Below are 19,819 nucleotides of genomic sequence, written 5' to 3'. Positions count from 1 at the left end.
GAGTTGGTAAAAATCAGCGTATTTAGGAATGGCTTCAGGCATTTGAGCTGACATGACCTAATGCCACGTTACGTACCAAACAAGTGCTGTGTGACTCTTACCGGGCTTCCAAAGAGCCTGTGCGCTCTATATCTGAACATGAGCGTCTTGCCCAAGCGAGGCGTTAAAAAATAATATTCAGAGAACATTGACACCCCCGTCATTCCGCCGGCATGCTTCATATTGACACGCATCAGCTGGTTCTCAGCAGCTTTAGATGGATTTTTAATGTCATGTTTTCTCCTTTGCAAATCAGTTTTATCTACTCTTAGTCAATAGTCTCAATGTGGGCTAATACACCCTAGAGAAAAAGAGATTTTTCCTATCGAGTACTGCCAAATTAAACTACAACTCAGTATTATGATCTTCCAGAGAAGGAAGGAAAGGAGATGAGAGAAGCTGAGCTGCAACACCATCGATTCCCCGGGGTGTTTCACCTTGGGGTGAAGCCACCACACAATAGTGCTGCTTTGCTCTTTTCTCCAAAACAATATTTTTGGGGGTTTTAGGGTTGTTTTTTTTAAACCTGGCTCATGAACTAGGTCACAGAGATAGGATGGTCTAAACAGGGAGAAAATAAACCAGTCTGAACTTGACAGACGAGAATGCAGAAAGGAAGGCTGTCCAAAACAAGACCTATATATCAAGCTGTCCTGCTGCTCATTAATATCCTCCTACAGGACACGATTTTCTCCTCTTTGTTCTTCCACAAGTGTCTGAAGGGAATGACTACAAAGGAAAAGGGAATAAGTCAAGGAAAAGAAGCATTTACATGCAACGTTGAGGAATCTGACACAGCCAACTACAGCAACTCGCTATTCTTTCAAGACACCCTAAAAACAGGCAAGTTCTCCTTTTCAAAGAAACCCAACGGCCGTCTCCCCCAAATCTGCGCCGTGGGACTAAACACTCGCTGGGTTTCTGTGGAGTTGGAACCGAAGGGCCCGTTATCTGGCGCTCCCTGCTCAGCGCTCTGACCTGTCCGGAGCACTTGGTGCCTTCAGCCCTGATACAGCCCTGCGCTTCACGACAAGAATCAAAAGGTGGCCAGGAGTGGAAACAGAGCAGCAGACAATGCCAGACAACTAAACCCACAACATTCTGGGGTCTGAGATCACTGGATCCCAAAATAAACACGCTACAAGTATTCTAACACTTGTCACAAGACATATTTCTAACTGTTCTTTTGCAAGCACCATTTTCCTGTTTGATGATACAACAGGTGGAGGGCTTAGCTGTTCCTCCTACTAAGATGTATTCCAGCCTGACAGGTTTTTATGTTGTTAAAGCACAAACGCACACACACACACACACACACACACACAAGCTTCACAGTCACAATGGAGACCTCTCAAGTTCAGAATCATTCCAACAACCTCAATAAACTGTTACTTCTTTTCCTCCTCCCCCAAAACACCCGCTTTTTTCTCCAGGCCTTTCGCTTACCTCTCCCATGGCCCGTCCTTCCAGAGCAAGCGCTTGAAAATCATGATTCAGTTCATCCATGGAACGCACCTATTCATACATGGGTAAGAAAAACTTATGAGGAAATGCTTGTCTTTTTTTTCATGATAATCACAGTTTACAGCATTTTTTCTGATACAGACTGAGAGCTACACTCCATATTACAGCATGTAACAAGGGTACTGATCTCCAAAAGATGACTTACCTTTAAGACTCCCAGAACCTACAACAATTAAGAGTGTTGGATTTATACACACACAAAAATGGCAAAACTAGCAATTACTTTGAAGACACACAAAGTCTAACACAGCCAACTTTACTACGTGTATTGCAGAGAACAATATTGCACAGCAAGTTGCACGATTTCAGGTGACAGAGTCAGTGCATAAGCGAGAGAATCGGCATTATTTCCGTTCAGGTGAAAATCAAGTAAAGACTCTTGTACAATACTCAAGTTACATACAAGCAACGCCTTAAGATCAATTAGATTCAATTAAAACGGGAAAAAAACAGCAAGCTGAAACTGTTAGCTAAGTAACTCAGATATGTTGAACACGCAAGAAAACACTACATCTAATTTTCACTCTGAAATCCGACCCAGGCAAGTCCCTACAGATGCAGCCATGGAGCACATGGGCAGAAACAAAGAAAAAACACCCGACTATGGACCTGAGGACAAAGCACAGAAGTTGAACCACGTGCCAGGATTCAGAAGTTATTGCCTCCTCCGACAGCTTATTACAGCAGCCGCAAACACATCAGCAATACTACACACCTACTCCAGGTTTACACAACCCTGCAGCCCAACAGATCTGATGCACCTTTTTGCTAGAGCAGGGGCAATAGTTTATAAAACACCTATTTATGAGTAACCCACATGCTCTATTCACTGCGTCCCGTACAGGCACCTTGCAGGACACGCGCTGAGCAGCTGATCTGGGTGCAGCCTCCTCTGGGTCAAGGGAAGGAACCCAGTAACACTTGGTGGTGATTTATAGGAGAAAACAAACCAACAAAAACCAACCCCCACACCCCCCCAAAGGGGCTGAGATGCTCCCGCAGCAGCCTGCCTGCGAGCGGCACCACCCGCAGGTGCACCACGCTCACCCTGGCCCTGACTCCCACAATCCTGCCTCTACTGCCAGCAGAACCAAGTCAAGACTTGGCTGTGATGACACTTCATTAGTATTTTAAGACGAGCTTAGTAAAATATTGTTAAATTATCTAATAGATATTTATGTAATTCACCAATCCTCAACGGTCAGTCACTTGGAATCACAGTTTAAAAATAAGATAACCTCTTATTACTGCATGTCAGTTCAAAGTTATTTTCAGTTATGCCTCAGTCTTGCCACCTTCTGCAGCGACACTTATCGCATCAGCCAGGAGCAGAGTGAAAACAAGACTCCACCTTCCAGAAACCACAGCACAGACTTTCCTGCACCGTCACCTGCTGAGACATCTCGGCGGCCTCCTGTGCGACACAACTCAGACCAAATTCTTCCATGGAGCATTTCAGGCTGAACTCATGGAAAGTGCTGCAGCCCCCAGACGTGCTGAGCCACAAAGACTGAACAGCAGCAAATTCCTATTTCAATGAGACATGTGAGGAACGGAGAAACTCCCCACAGAGGTTCAGGAGGTGGTGTTTGTTACTCTCACTGCTAAAGCAATGTGCACTGACCCAGGAAAAGCAGAGGCTGCTTACTGCGTGTCCCCCAACTTCGCCAAAGCAAATCAACCCCCAAAGGTGGATCTGTGCTATGGGAACCTCGAATCAATCACTGTATCTATTTGTTTGTAATACAGGCCAGTTTATTATTCAATTGACAAAGACCGTACCCAAAATTTCCCCACTTGTATAATATTAAATCACAACACCTCTTCACCTCATTTTCTTACAAGTGTGCACAAATATCACAGGGCTCCTTCATTTCCTTTGAAAGAAGAACAAATGGCTTCTGAAACAGCAGAGCATAAAGCCAAAGTCATGACCTCCTACACCTTAGCATTCCAAAAGGCAGGTAAGACTCTGGAATGGTCATTAAATGATACAGTCTACAACTTCATTGGGGTCTAATTCCTGTCAACTATCACTGACCCATAACAGACACGCAGAGCAGAGTCACGATGGTGGCAACACTAGAAACAAGGAGGTCCACAGAGAAAGAACTTCTTCACAGATGAGCGCTAACGTCAACGAGATGTGATTACCATAAAATCTGGTTCACCACCGAGCCAGAGTTTTGAAAGAAATCCAGAAGACAACGCCAAGATAAATCGGCTGCTGGGGGAAGCGATGCCCTGACGTCTGGCTCCGACATGACAACCTGGCTCCTGGGAGGAAGAGGTGATGTGGAGCAACACGGGGAAGCGCAGGCAGGCGGGTCAGCTGCAGTCTGAGCCGCTCACCAGTGATCCAACCAGACCTGACTCCTGCTCCCAGGCACCGCCGCTTCAGACTCCCCCAGCAAAGCAAACGTGGAGTGCGCAACCCCGCGCGGCACCGACAGACCTCCCAGTCCTCCGTGGAGAACGCTCCTCCCTTCTGACAAGGCACAACCCAGCACGGTGCTGTCCGAAGCCTGCTTAACAAAACCGAGGCTCCGCGCATCAGCACCACTGCTACTGAGCGGGAGTTAACAAAACAACTTGACTGCACAAAAACATTCCTCCCCTTCACATCAAATGCTGCTCAGGAATTACGTAAATCCCACCAAAATTAATGAGAATTTCATTCAAGAAGAGTAATTTCCATGCACGCTAATATATGAATGTATGTCAGTGTAACACTCCAGTTTACAGCCACTCACTGACTCAGAAATAATTTCCTGCCTTCGCAGAAAGTGGATTTGTCCAGCGCACCAAGAAACTGGAGTAAACCCCAGCGGGCTGCTGCGCTTCGCCGGGGCCAAGGTCAGTGCAGCCTCTCCAAAGCCCTCTTAACCAATTTTCACCTTTGCTCTGAAAAACGTGCGATAAAGCGAGAGCCAGCTGTATTACTCATTACGCAGTCACTCTAGGTCAACCCTCCAAATCTTATTTTCAGTCTCCTGAATAAAAATTCTTGGCCGCACACAGACTGAGGCTACAGAGGCCTTTCCAAGTTTCAATCGTGGATCCCCACCGCCTGTTTTAGACACACACGGAACACTTTCTGCTCTCACCCGCTGCCCATCGCAACACAAACCCATCTCTCTTTAGGTCAAGTGGTCACTCTCCAAACTCAACCCCCCGTGCAGCACAAGAGTTTCTTGGTAACTCCACATCAAAGGTATTCACTGTGGGTTTTCCAAGCTCTCGAGCTGCACACAGCTTATGTCAGGCAGTCACCTCACACACAACACTTACACTCTTTTGAATATGAACAAGATTAGAGGGCCTCGCCATTGCAGAACTCAACGGCAGCAACGCGGGAGCAAACGCTTTCCTGGTCCCAAAGTCACACAGGTGTCAGTCCTTGTCTGTATCTGGGACGCTCCTGTATTTATACAGCTATACCAGAAATAAAGCAATGATGTTCTGTGCTCCTGCTCATCTACCACACCACAAACCCAGGCGAGACACTTTTCCTGCCTCTGAGCCGCCCGAAACACACTCTGTCACAGATACAGCCAGTATTTACAGGTTTTGGAAGCGCTTATAGAAGAGCAAAGGAGACTCAAGCGATCATCCGAGCATCACCAAGGATCTATATCACCCATGAGAGAGGGAACAACTCACGGAGAGCAGGATCATCCCAAAGAGGGGCAGATGCCCCAGTGCTAAAAAGCCACAACGCAGCCAAGGATGAGCAGGGAAACCTGCACAAGCACCAGTGTGCCCCCAGTAAGGACCAGTGAAGATGAGAACCTGCCAGGACACACAGGGCTGCTGGGACTGAAAACTCCGGTTAATTTTAACCCAACAAACAACAAGGCCCAGGGGGCAAACTGGCACTTGTCAAAAGGAATTGTGCTGTCAGTTAAATTAACAGAGCCAGGGCCCTGAACTGTCCTTACAATTCCCAAACAGGGATTTGAAGGACCTGACAAATTAACAGGAGAGCAACATATATTTACCTTCTGGATTTTCAGTATCATCTTTTTTTATTCTAGAATAATCCAAAGGTTTTTTCCTAAACTGATAGCTACCGAAGTAGCTGAACTGTAATTTTAAGTAAATATTACTGTAAATAATCAGTGCTAATACTGCACCTTATATTAAGCAAATACAGTTGCTAATATGACCTTTACATATAAATTCAAAGTGTAATAATGCATCACATTTCATGGTCTGCAGGTGTCTCCGGGGATTGTACACTAGTCTTATATATTAAGGAATCCTCATTTATGTAGAACTGATATTCCCCCAGGCAGACACACAGCAAAACTATCACAGGCTAAATTTCACTCTTTACCACAAAGGATTTTTTCTTTCAAGTGATGTTTCCCAGTAAGAAAAAGAACAAGTGGAATTAAACCACGGAAAATACAGAAAGCCAAACATACAGGTGAAAAAAGAAGCAAACAACCTAGAAAATCCTTTGGACAAAAAGCAGCTGAGAAATATTCCAGCCAATGATGTAAAAATCCTGTCTCTGGAAGCGCACCCTGAGCCTGAGGGTTTGTGAGTTTTATTTTTTGAGGTTGGACAACATTAAACAGATTAAATATATGCATTTACTAGCAGTAACAGCGACTGAAGAGGGTTTAAACTATCTGTTTCTATTAAGCCAATTATGTTAAATGGGGTAACCGAAGCAAACTAGAATGCTGCTTCTCAGCCTCCAGTTTGCACAGGGACATTGCAGTGGGATTACTGCTCAAAAAAAAGGGGCAATGTTACTATGAGAACAGAATCCCAGAGTGTCAGGGGTTGAAGGGCCCTGGAAAGCTCATCCAGTGCAATCCCCCCATGGAGCAGGAACACCCAGCTGAGGTTACACAGGAAGGTGTCCAGGGGGTTGGAATGTCTGCACAGAAGGAGACTCCACAACCCCCTGGGCAGCCTGGGCCAGGCTCTGCCACCCTCACCCCCAACAAGTTTCTTCTCAAATTTAAGTGGAACCTCCTGTGTTCCAGTTTGAACCCCCTGCCCCTTGTCCTGTCACTGGTTGTCACCGAGAAGAGCCTGGCTCCATCCTCCTGACACTCACCCTTTAGATATCTGTGAACATGAATGAGGTCACCCCTCAGTCTCCTCTCCTCCAGCTCCAGAGCCCCAGCTCCCTCAGCTGGGATTGAGGCAGGAAAGAACAAGAAACATTAAAAACATTCAGGCTGCTGCCTGAATCAAACATCCTTAGAACGGAGGGGGAAAAAAATGGCAGGTGAAAAAGCCTAAATACTTTGTAGGACTCAATTTATATACTCACAAGTTGTTAAAGTTTTTTTAAATTAACCAAAGGTTTACAAATTCCAGATGGAAACAAGTGCCACCTACTCAGCTGTGGGAGACTGATGGTGTTTGTCTTGTTCGAACAGCTCATATAGCACTTTATTTAAAAAACATCTACCCTGAGTGCACACATACACATATATATATATAGGATCTAGTAGAGAGAAAAAGACTATTTACCAGCCGACAATAAGCAAAGCACCGCACACTGTCAACAACAGGCCTGCACCATCATCTAGATCCAGGGTTAAAATATGTCATTCCATCAACTGATTACTGCACTATTTTTAGTCCTCTCCTATAACAATAGCTGGTAAAGAAAGAATGTGAAGTCACAAGTATTAGACAGGATTAGGTGGTTTAACTACTATTTTTGTAGTAAAGGATTCATCATTAGAACTGCTACTACCATTAGCACTGGAAGCAAGAAGCTATCGAAATTTCAGATTGGCTAATGCTTCACATGGCATTTAGCCAAGGTGATTAATGATTCAGGGTACAGAAATAAATGCAAGAAAGGCCACCTTTCTGAGTGGCTCAGCTTCGTTAGCTAATTATGGTTTTCCTCAGATTTTATTCACCAAGGGAAGTGCTTTATTAATGTGGAATTTAGGTTACCCTGCGATGTCTTGGGCACAACGTTGCTGGGGTGCAAACTTGCAAAATACTGGATTACTGGATTCCTTTCACTCCCACCCCTACAGATTCAGAGGAAACATTCTTAAAATCACTTTCTGAAGGTCTCGAAGTGGTTTTTCTCCCCTGTACAAGAAAAGGATTCTCCAGTACCCGATTTTAATTATCCAACTTAGCCAATTTACGCGTGCTCCTTCTATCTCAGGAGGAATTTTCAAAGGGCAATGCAAAGCTAAAAACTAATTTAAATGTTCCAATTCCTCTTCCCCAAGATATCCCCTTTGCTATAGAGAAACCTCTGCGAAACAAAGCAGCCAAACTAGACATTACCTTCCAGCAAGGTATTCTGTTCTAAATTATCTGGGTATTAAGTCAGCACAGCCATTTCCATGTCAACCAACTCACCGTGACAAGGAAGTACCCACGAAAATTCAACAGACTGAAGGAAACATACATCAGCAAACGATCTTCAAGAACAAAGCCACGTGCTCTATCACGCGGCGCACACGGTGAAGGACTCGCTCCGTGCCTTCAACTCCAGCCTAGACAACAGCTCTAGAAAGGGCAGCTGCCAGAATTACCTTCTGTCTCCACTTGAATGCAGGTTCCCAGTTCAGAAGTTGCACGGTCACGCTGCCAAAAGGCAAAACTGAGTATAAAACCCAGTCCCGGCCCTGTTGCTCTCACTATTCTTCACCAACTGTATGTGAAAAATTCCCCACATTCAACAAGCCGATCCCTGCAGAGTTCTATTGTCTCAAATTATTAATTAAACATGCTCTCAAAGAAAGTAAATCCCTAAAATCATTTGCTTCTACTAAGCAACTCCCATATTAGCCTAACTGCAACCCAGACAGTCTGAGCGTGTCTATTCAGTGTAATTCCGAGGGGACCGCCACCAGCGATGCTCTGTCTTCGCCAGCTCAAGAACATACGTGTGCGCACAAGCCGCAAGAGACCCCATCCACAAAAACCTGCCCAGTTTTCCTACAAACTTGCTCAGTGTCGATAACGTCTCCTTGACTGATACCTCGACTGCTTTTTCATTCCCCTCAGGAGCAGTGGGTGGCTGTTTGGATTTGTAACGAGATACGCAACCAACACAAATCCAACCCAGGCCATTCCTCAGCAGGAGTCATCTCGTACCTCTTCACTCACCTACTCCAAGTGAGGTTCTGATCTCGACCCATTTTTTGCAGGATAAACAGCGAGCAAACACCCCAGTGCAGCTATCAGAACTGCACAAACAGTCTGAAGAGCAATCGGGCATCGTAGACAAACAACAGCCTACACCTCTTTGGTTTTAATCTTAGAATTGCTGGTGGACATGGACAATCTCGCTGCCTTTTGTGGATAAAAAAAGACTACGCTTTGCAGTCAAGACCTGGCTGATCAAGTGTCTGCCATGTAAAGTCTGGCGTTAAGTATTTGTAGCTGCAGACAGCTGCAGTTTGCTCAGGAGTTCAGAGGTTCCAGTCCAGAAAATAAAAAGGCCAATTTTACCACTACTTCAGTGTCTACAATGAAGAGGAATTTATCGTATATGCTGTTTGTGTGGATGGCTTATTTTTGATACCTAAATATGCAAAATGACAGTAGCATCTGTAATTGCTTAATTTTACATCAACACTTGCATATCCCTCCAGCTTCTGGGAGAGAAGGGAAAAATGCAAAGGGAAAAGAAAGTTTCTAGGTAAAATACAAAAAGAAGCTGCTGTCTGCAGCAGGAGGACACCATGTGCATCCTGGGGGGCAGAGAGACTGTCTGAAGTCAGCCCGACTAAAGCATTCACAGCTCGGTCCTCAGAGCTGCTGCTCCGAGTACGAAGGAGGAACAGCCAGCACCAGGAAAAAGGAAAAAGAAAGGATCCCGTCAGTTCAGTTCTCACAACGCTCAACGCTATTTAATAACACATAATGAAATGCTATCATTTGGTAAAAAAATCACTGGAGTATTAGCACCAGAGATAGATGTCTGTCTACACGTGGAACCAAGAAGAAACTGGGATTCAACAATTAAAAAAATCCCTCTACCTTTAATTACGACCTCCCAAGCTCTAGGCAGGCATTAACCTATATTACCCTGTAATTATTTTTTTCCAAGTTTCCATTATCTTTTAGCTACTGAGTTTCCTAACCAGTCTTCAAGGCAACGAGGCAAGGGCCCTCCCTGCATTACCTTTGGAAGCTGAAAATCCAAAGTGCAGTAATACAAGTGTATCCATAAGCAAGTGAGACTTAGCAGACACCCCTAACCATTCCCTTCTCTGCGCGTCCCAGCACTTCCTTCCACTTCTGTTCTTGCAGGACAAATTCAATTCTACCTCAGCTAAGCCCAAAGTGAATTAAACCATTTTGTATGCATAAGACTAGTTCTCGCTCCAAGGAATTTATAATTTAAGAAGGAGATGCAGAGGTGGCCAAAAAAATCAAAAGAAAAGGCAGTACTGGGATTACATATATCCCACATTCTGTTTCCCATGAGTAAAACCCTGAGGCAAACAGAGAACCACAGAAAAAGGGGCACCCAAGAAAGGCTGAAGCAATAAACACAGACAGAACTGCTCAGCAATCACTGGAGTGCACGGCATCAAATGAGAGACACGAGAAAAGCGTTACTGCCCATCTCAGAGCTGGCTTTGAAGAAACGAAACATGAGGATTGGTTTGAAGACGTGTACCGAATGCAGAACACCCACGCCACGTGACAAATACCTTGTACCCGATGTGAAAACCACCAGGAACTAGAACGGGTAAGGTCCCAACATTAACTATATAATGGTGGGTATTTCTTGAGGGGAAAAACAGAGAAAGCATCACACACAACCTTGTGAGCTTAGCCCTGCAGGTATGTTTTGTCCATACAACTTTCTCAGACATATTCTGCCTCTGAAGAGTACAAGTGTTATTTTCTAAAAGTTCATTTAAACTAGTATAAGCTAATGAGTTTTCCTTTCATTAAGTGGACCGTTTCTTAGTATCATTTAATTCAAGAAGTTACAGAAGAAAAATCAAGCTGAAGAGCTTGTTGGCTATTATTTGAAAAACTAGAGGGAGGAGCTATTCAGAAGCTTGCAAAAGCTTTGTGGTTGCTGCTCCGACAATATTTGTGGGCATCGTTTGCTTTTAAAATGTGCTTACACTCCAGTTCTGCTCCCTTAGCAGAGGAAGCACATTTTCTTCGCCGAGTTACTTACAGGTCACAGACAGCAAGCCGGAGTGAGTCATGGACTCATTTAACTCCAGCACATCTGACAATGCAACTGAAGAGATGTCGAGTAAACGCTACTACGGCGACGCGGTTTGGCCCGCTACCCTTTCAGAAACGTTACCTCGTCGTAAGAAGTTAGCTGTGTTTCTAAAAGCACCATTTCATGACATTAAGGCTGTTCTCTTCTCCGCTCAGCTAAGCACATAAATAGCTCCTTCCCCTCCCAGTTATAACCAGAAAAACCCAAACCCATAAACCCCAAAACAAACAAGCAAAGAAACACAGGAAAATACATTACCAGCGACTTCCAGAACTGTGTTTCTCAATATTGGAATGGTAAAAGCCCAACCTACATGCATTGGCAGTTTTGTAATACCATTACATAAGAATTATTTAACTACAGCAACAGATTTGAAAAGCAGCTCCAGTCACTGCTACACTGGTTCACACATAAAAAAATCAATAAAGGGAATGATAAATTTTGCAAACATGCATTTGACTGTCACAGAGAGCGCAACAGGATTTCAACACCCTCAAGAGCAGAACGTTGCAGCTCATAGCTACCAAAGCACCGCAATCCTGAAAAGAGAAAACAGAAAGTACAACTGTTGCCATTCCAACTGCACAATAACCAGCTCAAGCTTTAAAAGGTGTCATTAAAAGCATCTATCATGAACCCGACGCGTTTACATGTTGAGTTTGGAAACAGAGAACTTTTTTTTGTCTTTACCTGATGCTCTGCATGAATGTTATCCCCAGTGGGCCAGCGATGTTTGCTGTTATTATAGCCGCCTCCACCGCTTCCTCCTCCCCCAAGCTGCTCACCATGCTGCCTCTGGAAGAAATAATCCACCATGGCGTCGTCCTGGGAGCGGCCCGCCACGCCGATGGAGCCGGGGACGGGGCTGGCGTGCGTCCCCGCCGCCAGCGCCTGGTTTGCGGGCGGCTGTGCCTGAGCCTGGGACCCTGTTCCAGATGTCAATACGACAGGCATGGTGGGATTAGCTGTGTCTTGAGCGTGCTGCTTCAGGTGGGGGCTGAACGAGTCCTGCCAGAGTACTGCTTTTCTCTTCAAAACACACGCAACGCTCATTCCACCAACACCTACGGGGGGAGAGATGGTGAGAAAGAGAGCAGGGAAAGAAAACGTGAAAACCTTACAGCTTCGCCTTTACATATTAAATAACACACCCATCTTGCGACTCGGGAAACCTCACGATGCCATATCTGACTCCTTTTAACGTAGTTATTTGCTCCATTAACCTAGCAACTGAAATATCACAGGAAAATGCACGCTAGCCAAAAATCTCACATATTCTGTGCTGCAAAGTGTTATCAGTATATGCAAGACTCATGTAAGGTGCCCATTAAGCTGAAATCAGAATGCCCATTTATGTGACGGACAGGACGCTGACTGGAGTGCTGCCACCCAAGATTGCTAGAAAAAGCCTCCGAAAAACCCAGTGGAACACAAATTACACCATCAGTGCCTGCCATGCTTGTTTACACCTGACAAATTACAAGGCAGATCTTCAATCGATATCCAAGTCCTGCTGCACCACGATGTGTTCACTCAGTCATGCAAAACATCAAGGCAACAGGTTTTTCTTTTCAAATGCAAACTTCAAATACCAGATTGCTGCTTATACAGTTAATTAAGTCCCAAACACAATGTGCATTCTTCCTACAAACTCAGAAGGCGGCTTTGGCCATGAGAAGGTAACACACACCAGCAGGTTTGGTAGGAGGTGCCCTGGAGAAGGAGCAGCCAACCAGCCTGTGGCAGAACCTTCCAGAGCCGGAGCAGCCAGAGCTGACGGTCCCAGAAACCACCCAACACCAGAAATACCCCAAATACTTCGCTTACACCCAAAATCATCTGCCGCAGGACAACAGGCAGACTATGCTGACAGCAACTCACTCGTTCACTAACCCCTCAAATATTTTGATAGCATCCCAGCATCACAAAACCACACAGGTTTGTTGTTTTAAGACAATATTATCAGCTGATAAGACATTACCTGTGTGTTCTCCCCCGTTATGTAACGCTAAAGCCAATGCACAGCACACACACAAAGCAAATTTGTTTTTAAAGGTGTGGTAGACTCAGAATTATTATTTTCTTAAGCACACTGCTAGTTTATTTCTTCAGTTACCTGAATGCAACACAAACACCAGAGAGGTACAAGGACTGAACGGGTGGGGAAGGGTGAGCAGCCCCGTGGCCGCACCACAGCTGCACACCGGCATGGACATGGGGTTTGTTCTTCCTGTTGTCCCTCGGTGGCCGTGACCCCCGGCCCTGATCCCCACAGCAGCTCTGGGGGCCTGAAAAGCGGCTCCATGTCCTCTCTGCTCCTCACAGTAATTTGGAACAACACTCAACTACTACAATAATTTTCCAACAGTGGAGAAAGTTGACACACACACAAAAATCCCCAAATCTTGTCTTTGATCAAATTTACTCAAGGTTTTCCCACTCATTGACAACAGTGTTAATATTCACAAGAAAATGACTATAAAAGCTGCAGAGATACGACTTTTCCACTGCACATGCAACATGTATTTGTTGACACACGCAAAGCCTCCGTGGCCACATGAACAAGCAGCTCTGCAAAGCTTTCTATACATTCAAAGACCGTCACAACTTCGATACCAACAACATTTCACAGAACCAACTCATTCGTTTTTCAAAAATGCTGGAAATCACCACCTTCCTCAAACACTCCATGAAACTCTCTGACAACACCTGGTATTGCTAAACCTTCACTGATTTTTAAGAATACAATACTATTAATTACTGGTATTTTCCCTTTAGTTTCTCTTTAATAAACATTATCAAAATCCTTCAGTAACACGAAAGGAACTAACAAAGCTTCTCTATGCAGTAAGAAAGAAAATAATTAAGTAAATACAGGTAAGAAAGTAAATACATCACGAAGCTGGGGTGTAAAATAATGGCAGACAATGAAATCTGAGCAGCCCCTACTAAAAGAAGCTACAAGTTATCCCAGAGCAGTCTTTAAAAAAGTACAGGAAGATACTATGAATCCACAAAAGCTTTCAAGTATTCCTGCACTGTGAAAAGCCCCTGTTTCCAGGGGAAATGCCACTACTAGGAATCACGAGTGGGCGCCTGCACAGCCACAACCTCACTTTGCTCCCTCAAAAGGCAGCGCTCTTCACCAGCACAAATTAATTTCTGATTTAACCTGCACACCAATCGTTAATAACGGTGTCACTATAAAAATTTGGGGGGGTTTTGAGGCTCTACAAAATCCCAGTCGAGCTACCAGGCAGTTACACACAAGTGGCTGCTGCTCGCAGACGCTTCCTCTTTCGTCTGATCCAGACAAGGCAGCTCCAACACGAGAGAGAGAAAAAAAACTTGGCAAAGGCGACATTTTGAAAGGGAGCAAAGGGAAAAGGAGCATTCTGGGTAGTTCAAGTTTAGTTCCAAGCCGTGTTTTTATAGAAATGCCGTGTTAAATGTAGCGGACAGCTGAATCCTGTCATTCAAAGCGCACGGAGCATCAGAAATATGTGAAGTCACCTACACAACGCACGCTCACGAGCGAAGCGGCAGCTGCAAGACTCGCTAATGGCTACCGGGACCTTTTTCATTCCCAAACTCTTCGTAAAAATATATCATCAACTTTACCTAAATAAACCCTTCGCTGGGAAGAGTCATGTATTTACAAACAAAGGCTTCTACGCTGCTCCAGCATGCTCAAAAAAGGACAATTTTCCCTTTCCCTTGATAAAAACATAGCATGTAAATAAACCGTGTTATCATCACAAGCAAAATCCTTTTGACTATGGGATGTTCCACAAGCAACAGAAACTTCGGAACCACCTCCAAGCAAGTTTTAAGCCCAAGCGGCGCCGGCGCCGAGTAAGGCGGCTTTAATCCGCAGCGAGCGCAGCTCCGCGCTCCACCGCTCCTATTCAGTATTCCTCTAAAAACAACAGACGATATCAAAAAATTAAGTCAGCACAAGATCTGCGTTTCAAAGAGCTCAACCATGAACTAGAAGAGAGTCTGGGTCGGGTGGCTTTGGGGTTTTTGGGGTTTTTTTGAAAGTTAGAGTGGAAATTTAAGCGCAGCCATTGTTCAAGAGCCGTGTGGCCTACCAGAACTTTTAAGGCTAAACCTTGTGTTTTCCTGAAAACATGGGGAGACGCAGCAGGACGCGGGCGCACCAATCACCAAAATAATTGCTTAAACCAGCATTAAAACACTGTAATATAAATGCTACCCCTTACCCCACCTCCCTCGTTCTCAATAAAGGAAATTCCTTACTCATGATCTGTCGAATAAAATCTCTGCTCAGGACAAAGTTATTAAACATTGACCAAAAAAAAAAAACAAAACAACAGAGTCTTTCTTAGTTTGGGGCAAGAGACAAACTCTTAAAAACACAAGTTCGCAACTAAAAAGGGCCAAATGCTGTTATTACATGAAAACGAGATAAAAACAAGGGGGAAAAAAAAAAATACAAAAACAAAAACACCAGGGTCACCCAGCACACCAGAAAGTATCGTCGGCATTTTCCTCCCCTCCCGTTTCGAGGCACCGACCCTCTCCCTGCCGGGGACACCGACCCCCCAGCCCCGCCGAACACCCCCCAGGGCCGGGGGGTGCGAAGGAAACACAACCACCCCCCCCCACCGCGGGGCAGCACCGGCCGGGCCCCCCGGGGCAACAAAGCGCGGCCTCGGCCCTTCCCGGCGGGCCGGGCCGGGCCCCCCGGCAGCAGCGGAACCCCGGGGCGGGGAACCCGCAGCGGGCCGGGCCCGGGGGGATGCGGGCGGGGGGCGCCGGCGCCGCCCGGGATGGACCCGCGGGCCCCCCCCAACAATAACACCCCCCTCCGTGCCGGGGCGCGGCGGCGGGAGCCCGGGGAGCCGCGCACGGGAGGCCGGGGCCCGCCGCGCCCCCCTCCCCGCTAACAATAGGGGCCAGGCCCCGGCCCCCGAGCGCCGACAAGGAGCCGGGCGGGAGAGCCGGGCGCAGCGCCCCACCGCCGCTCGCCTTCGGGGCGGCCTGGCGCCGCTCCGCCCGCCCTCCCCACCAATATGGCCCCAGCGGCGGCTCCGCGGAGGTGCGCGGCGCGCCGGGGGCCCGGTCCGGTGCCGATACTCACGGGCGGAGCGGTAGGATGAAGACGGATCTCGGCCCCCCCCAGGCCGCTCGCCGCCTGCCTCTCCCCCTGCCTTTCACTCCGACAACATGGCGGCGCGGCGGGGACGGGCGCCGCGCTGCATGCCGGGAAGGCGAGGCCGCTCCAAGCGCCGGCGGGCCGCCGCTCCCCCGGCCGGGCCGGGCCTTGCCCGCGGCCCCGCGCCCCGTTCCGCCCCCCCAGACCCGCACGGCGCCGGCCCTGGCGCGCCCGAAGGGGTCAGGCCGTGCCCGGCGCCCTCCCGCGCGGCCCTTCCCGGGGGTCGCCGCTCTCCGGGCAGGCCCGGGCCGGGTTGGGGCCAGGCCCGGGTTGGGCCCGCGGCCTCAGGCTGAGTGTGGCCCCTTCCCCAGGCGGGGCCGGAGCACAGGCCGCGCTCAGTCTCACGCTGCCGCCGTCAGCGCTGCCCGGGCTAACGGGGCTGGGGTTGAGCCTCCCCTGCCGCCGCCCCGGCCCTGGGCACCCCCAGCCCCCGGGCCGGCCCTGGGTAGCGGGGAGGCCGCAGGGAGCCGCCACCTCCCGCCCGAAGCCCCCGACACCCGGGCCTGTGCGCACGAAGACCCACCCAGAGGCGCAATCCCAGCGGAGCGCGGGCTCTTCCGCGCCTTCGCCAGCCCAGCGCCGGCAGCCAAGCACAATTTTGGGGTGTTTTCCCCCCACTTTTCCCGGACTCCCTCTCCCCACAAAGCCAGCGCGGTGGGGAAACTACAGAGCCCAGCGTGCCCCGCTCGGAGCGGGGCGGCCATCGCCGCCAGCGCCGCACGCCGGGAGCGGTAGTTCTGCGGTCACACCTCCATGTTAAAGGGGCCGCGCGGCCGGGAGCGGCCGCTCCTGCCTTTGTGCGCCTCCCGCTGCGGGTGCTGGGCCCGTGTGTCCGGGGGGAGTCAGCGCCTGCGCTTGACACGCACACGCGATATTTTCTCTCCTCCTGGCCAAGCAAGCGACCCACGCGTGAAGAACAGGAGGGAGGTGGCGGCGCAGGGAAGCGGCTCGGGACATGCCCTCGCACGCACAGGGAGAGCGAACGCGCCTGGCCCGGCGTGGCGGCCGCGGTGTCCCACGGGCCCTGGGCAGCGCGCGGGGTCCCGCAGACCGCGCGGGGCTGGCGGGAGGTTCCCCTCAAGTCTGGGCTTTTGTGGGGGAAGCAGCCAGGTTGCGGTTTCAGGTGCTACACGTAACTTCGAGCCTGGTTTATCGCAGTCGTTAGAGCATGAGCAGAGCCTGATCCAGCAGAGCTCGAGCTGTGTGGCTGGCACCCATTTGCTCCCCAAAGGGCTGCCGGGCGATGGGTGTCTCCGCTGACACGCTGCTTCTTCCAGCGGCAGAACGTGCAGCCCAGCCAGGGCTTGCGGGAAGCAGAGCCTCGCCCCGGCCCCTCCAAAACCCTGCGGAAATACAGCTCACGGCTGCAGCCTGGGCCGTGCTGAGCACCCCGGCCAGGCACGCTGGGGAGCCTCCAGAATAAAGAGTTAACAAAGGCTTTTGCGGTCAATGCTGGTTTTTAAGCCAACCCTTGTACAGCCACCCAAAGCTTCCTTCAGCCGGCACCGGCGTGGCTTGTTTGACCCGCTGCCAGGCAAACCCCTGCTGTGATAAACTGGGTTCGGCTGCCTGCGCCGCAGCAGCGCGCTGCCCGAACGCGTGCGTGGCGCTGGGCACGGACTCCGCTGCTGTGCTCCCATGCAGCCCTGCCAGGCCCCGAGCACCCCAGGAACGGCTGCAGCGCGGATCGTGCACAACGAGCAGCTCCTGTTGGCGAGGTCTGGCTGCCTCTGGGCTTTTCACCACAATAGGAGCATCAGCAGGTTCTCCTGGCAAGCGTTCCTGACGGAGATGCAGCTCATTCTGCCGAGCTGCACTGCCATGCTACAAGGAAATGGCCTCAGAAACACGCTTGTGCAGTAAGGCCGGATCAGTTCTCCACCTTCCAGCTGGTAGAGCCCTAAACCTGGCTCTGCCGTGCCATGGTGGACCATGCAACATCCCCAAAGCGCCGCCAGCGTGTGCAAGGCCAGCCTCATGGCATAGCAGAGTTGCAAATGGTGAAACTGTGTTGTCTTGGCACAGAGCAAATAAATATGTTCAGACACCCTTGTTCTTTAAATGCATTCTGCAACATCTGAACATCCCAGGCTCATACAAGGCATGAGCATTGACTCCGAGCTGACGAATATTTGGGCTGCGAAACGTGAGCTCTTTCCCACAGCACGTCTTCACCACGCGGCCCGGGGGAAGGAGGGCTGGCAGGTCCCTACCTGCCTCTGCTGGCCGGATTTTGGGGTGCTGTGCCTGCAGACCGGCAACCTCGGCACCCCACGGCGCTGGGGGGGGCGTCTGGCCCCGAGCTGCGGTGCCGGCGGAGCACGGGGGTCCCGAGCAGTGCTGACCCTGCGCTGCGAGCCAGAGATAACAGCTGCACCGCAGCGGCTGGCAGCACACACCCAGCCTGCTTGCTGACACCAGAAACACCGTTTGTGTTAATTATACCTGGGATAATTACATTTATACCGGTATAATGAGAGGGGGAGGGAAGGAGTCCTCCTGTGGATGAAGTATTAGTGGTTAAAACCCACTTACACCAGTAAGTAGTTTATTCAGTTGAGGAAGAAAGGCGCGGAGAAGCGGCATGTGGGGACACGCAGCCCTGTGGCTGTGGGACTGAGTTGGAGTTTGGGTTCCACCACCAGCACCTTCATCCCTCCCGCAGAATCCACTGAATTACTCGATTTCTTTCTAAACCAAGCCAAAACCTGCTGAGGTATTGATGCAGGATACTTTCAAAATGTGCTGGCTTGACCAAAAAGCTTTAGGAGCCAACTACATCATTCAGCTTCATCATTGGGATGATGTGTCATCAAACCATGTTGCCTTGAGACAAAAATGACCAGCCCTGCAGCTGGGCAGCTTTAGTAGTTTTTCGTGAACACGGGCTGTGTGCTCACCCCGCCATCGCTCCATCGGCTGCTTCACAAAGACAACCAGAGACCTCGAATCATGGACCTTCCCCAGGGACCTTCCCCCGAGAGCCCAGTCCCACGTGTGCAGATACAGGTCACACACGTAAACGCTTTCCGGGTTGGACCTGTCGTCATCAGCAGCCCCAGACGGGAAACGTCCCTCCGTTTCTGCAGCAGCCTTCAGCGATCAGATAAAACTGTGGTTTTCACCGACACTTTTCGCCTACAGGTTTCCACGCTCACGCTGAGAAACCCAACGCAGACGTTTCCAGGAGTCGGCAGCCAAAGTGTCGAAAAGCGGCTGGTGAAATGTTGCGGTTGCGGCAAGCTGAAGGGAGTTCTGGCTGCGGACCCACCTGATGACAGGAAAGTCTGAAAGTTTCGTTTTGGCTGGAAAGTTGCTGTTTCTTGCAAAAATACACCCCCCCTAAAATGAAAGTTTTTAAGCAACACCCACCCATCAGCTGTTGTACCAAGCCTGACACAGGGTCCCCGCTCCGGGGTGTGAGGACAACCAGCAGGGAACTCTGGGCAATGCCTTGAGGGTCATTAACAGCACATCTCGCTATTTCTGTGTGCAGGAAGGCGGCTGGCAAAGCTGTGCCACACACCCCACGGGTGGAAAGCAGCTCTGCCGGGGCCTCCTCCGCATCCCGCTGTCCTGCCGCTTTGCCACGGCTCGCAGAGCCAGCGCCGACAGCCAGCCAGAGCCAGGCGGCAGAGTGCCCTGCAGAAACGCAGACAAATCCAGGGGGGGTTTATGGGATCCAGGGTGGGTTAAATCCACGCTGAGAATGGACACACAGGACTCCTTCTCATTCCTATGGGGTGAGGAAGGTGCTTCCCCCAGGGACCAGGCAGCGAGAAATGTTTTTGGCATCTTCGAGTGCCCCTCTGCCAGCCCACTGATAACAGTCTATTAGCAAGAAGGTAATTGAGAAACCTACAGTAAAA

At 49.3% G+C, this 19,819-nt stretch overlaps 1 protein-coding gene across 7 annotated transcripts in view; it reads right to left on the bottom strand.

Moving 5' to 3' along the window:
- PUM1 (pumilio RNA binding family member 1) overlaps positions 1–16,633 on the bottom strand; it is a 55,506-nt gene extending 38,873 nt beyond the window's left edge. For 6 of the 7 annotated variants that reach the window (XM_082071404.1, XM_082071406.1, XM_082071407.1 and 3 more), the window contains exons 1-3: positions 16,474–16,633; positions 11,459–11,832; positions 1,486–1,554 (exon numbers count right to left, since the gene is read on the bottom strand). In XM_082071404.1, the coding sequence (XP_081927530.1) occupies positions 1,486–1,554; positions 11,459–11,821 (432 nt within the window). In that variant the 5' untranslated portion in view covers positions 11,822–11,832; positions 16,474–16,633. Of the gene's footprint in view, positions 1–1,485; positions 1,555–11,458; positions 11,833–15,875; positions 16,007–16,473 lie in introns of those variants that run through there. The other variant, XM_082071410.1, reaches the window with a different exon arrangement.
- Between the last annotated feature and the right edge of the window lie 3,186 nt (positions 16,634–19,819).

This window comes from Streptopelia decaocto (assembly GCF_964273445.1).
Source record: "Streptopelia decaocto genome assembly, chromosome: 23".
Classification (NCBI taxonomy): domain Eukaryota; kingdom Metazoa; phylum Chordata; class Aves; order Columbiformes; family Columbidae; genus Streptopelia; species Streptopelia decaocto.
Note: the sequence above shows the minus strand (reverse complement) of the source record. Positions and strands in the feature narration are given on the sequence as shown.